The 9,303-nt window shown below is 39.8% G+C and overlaps 1 protein-coding gene across 3 annotated transcripts in view; it reads left to right on the forward strand.

The window, feature by feature from the left end:
- Positions 1-8,865, forward strand: part of MED13L (mediator complex subunit 13L) — a 282,978-nt gene extending 274,113 nt beyond the window's left edge. For 2 of the 3 annotated variants that reach the window (NM_001192468.2, NM_001369918.1), the window contains exons 30-31: positions 1,323-1,435; positions 2,402-5,233. In NM_001192468.2, the coding sequence (NP_001179397.1) occupies positions 1,323-1,435; positions 2,402-2,534 (246 nt within the window). In that variant the 3' untranslated portion in view covers positions 2,535-5,233. Of the gene's footprint in view, positions 1-1,322; positions 1,436-2,401 lie in introns of all 3 variants that reach the window. The other variant, XM_059876003.1, reaches the window with a different exon arrangement.
- The last annotated feature ends 438 nt before the right edge of the window (positions 8,866-9,303 follow it).

The raw sequence follows: 9,303 nt of genomic DNA on the forward strand, positions 1-9,303 counted from the left end.
CATGGGGGCCAGTGTTCTTTTTAGAAGTAGGGCAGGAGTGAGCTAAAAACCCTATGTTTATGCATGCCTTTCCTGTATATTTCTTTTACTCCAAATTAAAGTTAAAAGCAAAAGATCTCTCACTTCACTTTGGGTGAAAGAACCTAGAAGAAATCCATAGATTGGCAAAAATGCAGATGTTGAGTATCATACTCTTTCGGCAGGACTGTGGCATACCCCTTCTGATGCAGAAGTCCCACCACAGAGGAATCCACGTGATACACACACATACACCTGGATGGTTAAAACCAAAACAGTTTTCTTTTCCTGATGACTTTAACACAGTATTATGAAATCAAAGAATTTATATTAAAAATCCATAATCTTTACCGTCAGAATTATTATCTTCTCCTCTCTTAAAAAAATATACATTTTTAAGCTCTGTTTACTGAAAAGACTTACAGATGATAGCTTAGTAGCAATAAACACCTTTCTTGACACATGTATGATTTCTCAACACCACTTACCATTCAAAGAATAAGAGTTCTCTAAGGAATGACTGATTCCAGGACCAAAGTAAGAAATTCATGATGTCCTGAGACATCTTTTCATGCCTAAAAGCATGGAAGTTACCAAAGATTATTAGAGTCTTTTCTAAGAACCAACAGCCAACTTGGAGGGGTTCCCATTGCCCAGGGATGGGATCAGTCATTTGGTCATTTAAGTGATCAGTGGTGGCAACAGACTGCTAATGCTAAGTCTATGGGTTCATAGTTGTGCTGGAAAAGAAAACATTTAAAATAAGTCACCTTTTGAAGGAGAATCAAACATTTATGTGGCCTCTGCTTTAAATATTTCAAAATTAATAAAGTAAAACTATGCTAAAACCCTTATGTTAAAGATTGATGGGGAACTTCATAGTTGATAGAACATGCTGGTACCTGCTGAACCCAGGGCTCTGGCATGGTGCTTCAGGTGGGATAGCGCGTGCCTCTGGACTGACGCTGGAAGGGCAGTACGCCAGTGACGGAGCACGGAGGTCAGGAGAGAGGATCACGGTGACACCGTCAGCCACACCCAGACTGTGGGCCTCTGCAGATTAAAACCTGTGGAGGGACACTAATTATTTGTAGGGCATTTGCAAAAATAGCTTTTTCCCTCTCTCTATTCTAGGATATGGAGTTATTTGGAATCACCTTGGGGTTACTGAGCAGCTTGAATCCAGGGACTTACAGAAGCCCTGACTCCTAAGGGACTTTAGATAGTATCTGCTGCTGGCAGACGTGGGCTTCCTTCCCAAGTTGACTAGGCCCGAACAGTAACATTCTCTGTTCTTTTACCAGGCTTCGCTGCATCACCACATTTCTGTAGCACAGACGGACGAACTTCTCCCTGCCAGGAATTCTCAGCGGGTTCCACATCCTCTTGACTCCAAAACCACGTCTGATGTTTTAAGGTAGATTCAGACCTAGACAACATAGCAGTACAGTTTGAAATTATATGTTTTAATGAAAAACACCTTGGAAAAACAAGAGTAAAATGTGGTGTTTGTGGAAGAGATGTTACCTTTTGTGCAGTGGAGCACTGTCGAATTAGCCAGTGAGAAACCACATCCCTCCAACGCATGCCTTGGACGGACGGACAGACAGACAGACAGGGCAGCAGACGTCGTCACACCGGTAGTTGGGCATGAGCACCGCTGCTGTCACTTCCTGTTCCCAAGCGGCAGTCATGGTGATGAAAGTAGATCAGATTAGGCGTGGATAGGTAGAAAACCACGTCTGAAGCTTAAAGCACTTGACTTTGAACACATTTTCTACCCTCCCTGAAATAGATTATATAAATAAAGTAAAACAAATTCCATGGTTGGGAAATACCTCTCAGAATTCTCTTGCACTTTAGCAAGCTATAAACATGCTTCATATACCTTGAGAAGATATGTAAGCTTTTTCTAATGTTTCCTAACTCTTAAATGATTTGAAAATTATAATTAAAGCAAGAACCTAATCTACATGATTTTGGCTTCCAGAGCCTCTAGAGCAACACCATCCAGTAGAAGTGAGTCACATAATTACCATCTTAATATGGCTACTAGAAAAATTTTGAAATTTTAGTAATATATAAAAATATATGATAGTGATCATATAAATAGTATCATTTGAATGGTAATCAATGTACAAATAGTCATGAGCTATTTTCTCTTTTTTGAAATACTCAGTCCCTGAAACCCCTGAGCCCGTTCTCTACATATACCATGTCTGAGTTGATGAGGGGCAGTGGCTGCCGTATCCGACAGTGCAGGTCTGGAAGGAAGGGGAGTCAGGACAGGCTCCGGGCTAGGGCGCGGGACCACTTACAGAATGAGGTCATGCCTTTGTCCTGCGGCCGCCAGGCACCCTGACCTGTGTGTTCTCTCCGGCAGGTTTGTTTTGGAGCAGTACAACGCTCTGTCGTGGCTCACGTGCAATCCGGCCACCCAGGACCGTACCTCCTGCCTTCCCGTCCACTTTGTGGTGCTCACTCAGTTGTACAATGCCATCATGAATATACTCTAATTGGAAAAGCACTTGTTCTCTCTGGCTCAGTTCCTTCTCCCTGCAACCTCAGTCCAAGAAACCTGCGACACTCTGAAATACCCCACTTCCTCCTTTGGAGACCACTCTGCACAGTCCCGCACTGTGATTCCTTCTCAACAGGCACATGTCATTTCTGCGGTGTTCAGTACCAGAGTGACTCGCTGACACTCCTCTCATGGACCTGGAAGCTTCCACGAGCAGTGACTTTCAGCCAGTGTTACAGTGTGTGCGGCCCCAACCACTGGGCCACAGGAAGTTTTTCTGTTGGTTTTTAAGAGGGAAATAGAAGAGACTTGTCCTTTTGCACAAGAGTCTGTGTTTTCAGTCTGTGTTTAACATGGGCAGTGTAGCCCTCGAGGAAACCCTCCAGTTCCTGGTGTATGGCCTGTGGGTTACCTGAACTCCATAATCTGGGACTTTTGAAAAATAAGAACCAGCTCAAGGACATGATTTCATCATAGGGTTTCTGTCTCTCTCGTGCTCCCATCTAGACTGGCGTGAGTGCTTTGGTTGACTTTATACCTGTGTGTGGATACAAGCGGTCTGGAGACGTCTTCGTTTTGTTTATTTATTTTAGGTTGTCTGTCATGTGACTTCTTTTATTTTTATTTTTTTAATTCGCGAGGACCAGGTACAGTAGCTAAAACCCAACTCAGATCCACCATAGGATTCTTTGACTACATACCTCTGTCCTAGAAGCCGGAAAAGGAGTGAATACAAATTGGGGAGGATCATGCCTACAAAGTAATAATATATTCAAACCACCCAGCAGTAGGTTTTGTCGAGAACAAACTGAGTAAACGCTCTGCCATGTTCCTTATTAGAAGTGGCCAGCGTTTCATGAAGGACATTTTTACACAGAAGGCAGTCAGGCTCCCCCCAGAGCCATGGAGGCAAGTACCTTCGTTAGTTTTATATAGTCACAGTGGAAACATATTTTCTAGTGAATTCTTACTGAAAGCCAGGTCTCTCCTCTCATTAGATCAAAAGGGACTCATGTACATATCACAATCAAAAGTGTTCGTTCATAACATCAGTTATAAATATGGTGAATTTTTTCTGGACCATAGGAATATTATTTCAAAGAAATATTACAACTTAACCATTAAATTAGTACTTGAAGTTGAGCCTTTGTGGTGGAACTTTTTAAAAACAAACAAACATGCCTTTTTAAAGCATTAAGGCTAACTGAAGTATTTTATGACTCCTCACCCCAGGCCTGAGCGGCTTGTCCTGAAGACCCCGTCTCTACCCCCTACCTTGCTGTGCGTTTCTATCTGAGGGCAGTGGGTGTGGGCTTGCCTCCCGTGAGCCACTCTGGTCAGGCTGTAGAGTTCTAGTCATCTGTAGAGAGAATCATGCAGATTTTAAAAGTTCTTCCAAGAAACTTCCATATTCTGGTTATTAACAAAAAAAAAAAAAAAAGAAAAAATGTAATAACTGATGATTTTGTAAAAGTATTTTTCTTGAAATAATCTAACGTTTAAAACATTAAAAAAAAATGTGTGGTGGGAATGTGAAAGCAGAGAAATCACTTGTAAATGGATAATTTTGTTCTCTGTACCACCAATTGAGGGGGAGGGGTTGACTTTCGCAATGTATAGGTTAAAAAATCTGATATATCGAACCATTTGTATCTAATGTGTACAGTGTAAAATTGACTTTAAAAATATTGCAGTGCTATTTTTTCTTAATCAGAAAGGAAAAATTCTCAAGGCCTTTTGAAGAGCATAAGATGATGAAGATTGTAAACTTGTATAAAATTATCTTGGTGAGAAGACAAATTGTAAAGTAGATATTTGTAATCTTTTACCACTTTGGGGTTGCTTTTTTTCCCAGAATTCATCAGAACTTTGAATTTTTTTTTTAATGGGCTGTTTTTAATGCAGGGGCTTTTCTTCTCTAGAAACCCAATTCTCAGCAAAAAAAGAAAAAAACACAAAAAACTAAAAAACCCCTACAAAAACTTTAAAAAAAAAAAAAAGGCAGCAAAGGGTAGTTTTCATCTGGTGTCTTTTATTTAAGTTTTTTAAGTTAAGAAAAAGCTGGTGACATATTTATACGTTTTTGTGCAAAAATAAATGAATGGCAATAGATTTTAAAAAAATCTTATTATGTACTTCTGTGTGAAAAAGTCTGTATAATATTTCCCTTAAATATGCATTATTTTACTTGTGAGTTTTTTACTGAATTAATCTGAAATGTACAAGCCCTGGATTTGCTACAGAGTGAGAACTTATTTTATTTTTTTTTTATTTTTAATTTTGGAAATTCTGCAGAAATCAAAACTCTTACCTTGGTTTGAACTAAAGAGGGGACATGGGGAGGGGAGGGGTGGGTTTGTCCAGCATGCTTGTATGTATATTTCAGAACCTTTTTTAAATGTAAAAGCTGTACATTTCTGGGAAGTTCTGAATTTCTTTTGTTTCCTTTTTCCTTCAAGCATTTTGCAGTGAGCTTCTTTTATATATAGCAAACAATTTGAAAGAATACAAAAATATGTGAAGTTCATTTAAAAAAACTACAGTATAGCGCTGGTACAGTACACTAAAAGACTTTGATAAAAGAAACAATACTAAAAAGCCTCCATTTTAAATGTCATTCATATATACCTTGTGAATGAGAGCTATATACTTTTACACACTTTTTTAGAGGAATAAATTATTGAATTACTGAAACATTGAGTGGCTTTTTTTCCCCCTTCCATCCTGCTTTTGTAGTAAAAATGATTACGCCTATTCAAAAGGTGTTATGCACTATGGATTGAACAGCCCTTGACCGGGAGCCAGGCTCTGCCTTCCAGAGTAAAGTTTTACTCCCCTGATCACTACATCTGATAGCTGTTATAGGTTTCACATACTCCAAGATACAAGTGCATTCATGGATCAAGGTTTAGAATGAGCACACATACACAGCTTTGGAATTGGAGCTCTGGTGTTTTTCCTTCACTGTTTTGAGTGGATCGCTCCAACAATGATCTACTGTCTTCCAGCTCTTAAGGCTGCAGTCAGTCCTAGACTACAAGTCTGTTTTCTGCTCCTGTCTCTTCATGGGCTCAGCCAGTTCCCTTTTGTTGTTCCTTAGAAACAACAGTTGCAACTCTACTGTTTTCCCAGCACACGGGCTGATGACAGTTGTGTGCCACCCAGCACACATACAAACAAGACACTCACTGACTGCATGGCCCCACTGCCTCATGCTCTCCTTGGATCCTTTCCGTAGGAGAAACCACCATCGGGGCAGAAGCACTCGCTAAAGTAGTTTTAACACCAGGACTTGGCAGAGCCTACTGTCAAAATCTGAGTAAGCTGAAAGACCTTGCCTTTAATCTTCCTCCAGCTCATGGGCAATATACACTGTTCTAACTCTGAACCTACAGATAAAACTGTTGCCACTGTTCAGCCTCAGTTATTTCCTCTGCAGTTGAGTTGAGGGCAGTTCCACGCCAGCACAAAAGCTGTGTCCATGTTACTATAGTTGTACTATTGAAGAAGGCTGAGAAAAGTGAGACCATTTCGGTTAACAGATAATGTTCATCTCTGTCTTATCCAGTTACCACTGCTTTATACCTAGTTCCCAGCCCTCTTGGACACGCCCCTGGCCAAAAAGCACCGACAACTGCGCACTTCGTAGATTCTGTGAATTCGGGTCAGTCCAACTGTTCCTGTGTCCCTGTAAAAATCAGAACTAGGTGGTATTTTTCCAACCAATTCATTTTCTTGGGTTCTGTGCTCATACATCTGATGGCACTTAATCCAACAACCAATGAATGTTGACTTTATTTATACTATGAACTCTGTTTTCATAACATTATTAGTCATACCAACATCAACAGTAGCGAAATCTCTAAGACAGAAAAAACTATCAAATTCATTCATTTTGCAGATTCCGTGTAGGTAAGTCTGACCTGTCATTCCAGCCATCGGCCTCCAGGCATTTGCTCTGCTCAGATTCTGCTTAAACCAGTTCATTCCCCCCAAACCATGCCATCCAATAGTTTTATGTCCTGGCCCCTGTTCTGGGGCCAGGAATTTGTTCCCAACTGGTATCAAAGAGCTCATGAAAAATCTTTATAAAAAAGTGCAGTTTGTCAATAGTTCTTAAGGACAGATTTGTCATAAGACTTGGTGTCTGTGTGTGTGAGACATACTGGAAACAGATTTTGTTCCTTGTCATCTACACACCACCAACCGTTCTATAAAGATTTCTTTCCCTTTTGAATGTATCACTTGCTACAGTCCTAACAAGATGCGATTTTCATGTATTACATTATCTTGTAATACATGATTATGATTAGTTTGTTTATATCCCCTTGACAAAAAGGAAAGGTCACTCTACCAGGAATTAGTTCATGTCATTAATACCTAATGAGACACCATCATAAAATTCTGTTTTGTCTGGTAATTACAGGGTTGCAACAGTTGCCCTGGGCATCTTACTCTGCTTGGAACCAGATTTACCAAGTCCCACCACTTCACTTGAAATTCTCAGGTCAACTTTAAAAAAGATTTTTTTTTTGGCACTTAACTGCTTCTAGTCAGAACAAAGTAATAAAGCAGGTAAGAATAAAAGTTGAGGAAGAAAGCTTGGCAAGACTGAAGTCCTGATTTTTCTCTGTTAAGGTTATTTTCCTCAGTGAACATTAGTTACCAAGGAAGATGCAGATGCAGACAGACACTGGGTCAGTCTCACTTTTTTCTTTTTAAGGCAAGCAGGGAGGTGTGGAAAGAATGTTTTAGTTATCTAGAAACAGCGTTTGTCCGGGCTGCAACTTGGTGCTCTGCTCAGGTTGGAGTCTAAGCAGGTGTGTCGCGGTGCGTTTAAAATCACCCACACCTCAGAACAGGCAGACACGCTGAAATTATAACAGCCCCTTTCAGCATCTCTCTGGCCAGTGCTCCCTATTTTATGTCTTTGTCTCCTTGCTTGCAAATTAAGCAGGTTTCAATTTACCTGTTTCATAAAACCACATGATATTCAGGAGAACTGGCCCTGCCAGAGCTAAAGTGAGAGGGCTGACTTGGAAATGTTTGCTGTGGAAGGGTCATCCATTTAACATGTAAGATGGTCCTTGTCTTAATTAATTTGAGCTCCCAACACTTTTCAGAAAGCATTTACAAGTTAGCTTCTCTTATTTAAATCTTACTTTGTTTACTTAGAGGCTTGATGGAGCTCTTACTAATTTATGTTATTTAATATATAAAATTATTTACTATCTGCCTCCTTTAAGTGTGTGATTTTTAATTGTAGAAGAGAATGTTTATGTAGTTCTATCTATGTGCACACACCAGGTTTTGTTTTTTTTTTCCTGTTGACCTCTTATCACTACAAAACTTAGGAATTTATCTCCCTATCAGGTCTAGGAATCAAGGTCATTTTTTTTCTCATGGGATGAACTAATGACTTTCCAGTCATTTCTGTGAACAGGAGAGTTTACTTAAAATGACAAAAACGACCTCAGATTGGGCTGACTATATACTAATGCTGTGAGTAGGCACACGGGAAACGTTTGTTGAAAGGGTGGAATGAATACACATCAAAACTGAAATTTACCAGCAAATTCACCACCTGCTGCTGCTTTTTGGAGGAGCAGAAAATATATATTTTATATACTAGAAAATAGAAGAACTCCTTTTATTTTTCTGTTATTGATTTAGGTTTTCTATTTCTTATGCCAATTTTGGAAATTTGAATTTTTACAGGGAAAAAATTGAGTTTTCCAACATATTACTACTATGCAATTGTGCACAGTATTCCCTTAATTTTGAACCTGCTGTTTTTGGTAATGTATGGTCCTTCTCATTTCTGTTTATGCATTTTTTTCTTTTTCCTTTCTTGATGGATTATTCTAGCAGTTGCTGTTTTTTAGTTTTGATTTTTTCCAAAGAAATAGCTCATGGATTTAACAATTCTGCTGTTATTTATCCTGGCTTTTAATCTTGTTCCCTTTCCTAGTTTCCTTGAGGGTTTTATTTTCCTTGAATCTTAATTGCCTGCTTAGTTAATTTATTTTCCGTTTTGATGATACAGGCACTTATAGCCTAGGGGCTTCTGGATGTGTGTGGGCCTCCTGGAGTTACAAGCAAAATTCTTTGTGTTTGCATTTTTTCTAGGGCGGGGATCTATTGTATCAGATTCTCAGTGGTATCTGATCCTTAAAGGGATAAAAATGACTGCTCTGGGACTATGTTAAAGCTGACTGCATCCTACAGGTTTTGATGTTTAATGTTTTCATTTTTATTTTTAGACTCGGGTGTTTTCTTTCTTTTTGGATCTGCTTTTTTTTAAATAAAGGAAAGTTCTCTTTGGATTTCAAGTCTCTTGGACTGTAATTTTCTCTTACTACACATAATCTAATAATGACTGGGTTTTGCAAACAGTCTCCAAAACCTTCAAAACAAGGTGTGTCCTATTCAGCTCTGTCCCTCAGAGCCCCTGGAGAAGGAATGGCTGCCCATGCCAGTATTCTTGCCTGGAGAATTACATGGACAAAGAACAGATTTTTAGACTCAGTGGAAGGAGGAGAGGGTGAGATGACTTGAGAGAATAGCAATGAAACATACACATTACTGGGCTTCCCTGTTGGCTCAGATCGTAAAGACTCTGCCTGCAATCTGGGAGACCCAGGTTTGATCCCTGGGTTGGGAAGATCCCCTGGAGAAGGGAATGGCAAGCCACTCCAGTGTTCTTGCCTGGAGAATCCCAGGGACAGAGGAGCCTGGCCGGCTACAGTCCATGGGGTCGCAAA

The sequence above is a fragment of the Bos taurus genome, chromosome 17, assembly GCF_002263795.3.
Source record: "Bos taurus isolate L1 Dominette 01449 registration number 42190680 breed Hereford chromosome 17, ARS-UCD2.0, whole genome shotgun sequence".
Lineage (NCBI taxonomy): Eukaryota > Metazoa > Chordata > Mammalia > Artiodactyla > Bovidae > Bos > Bos taurus.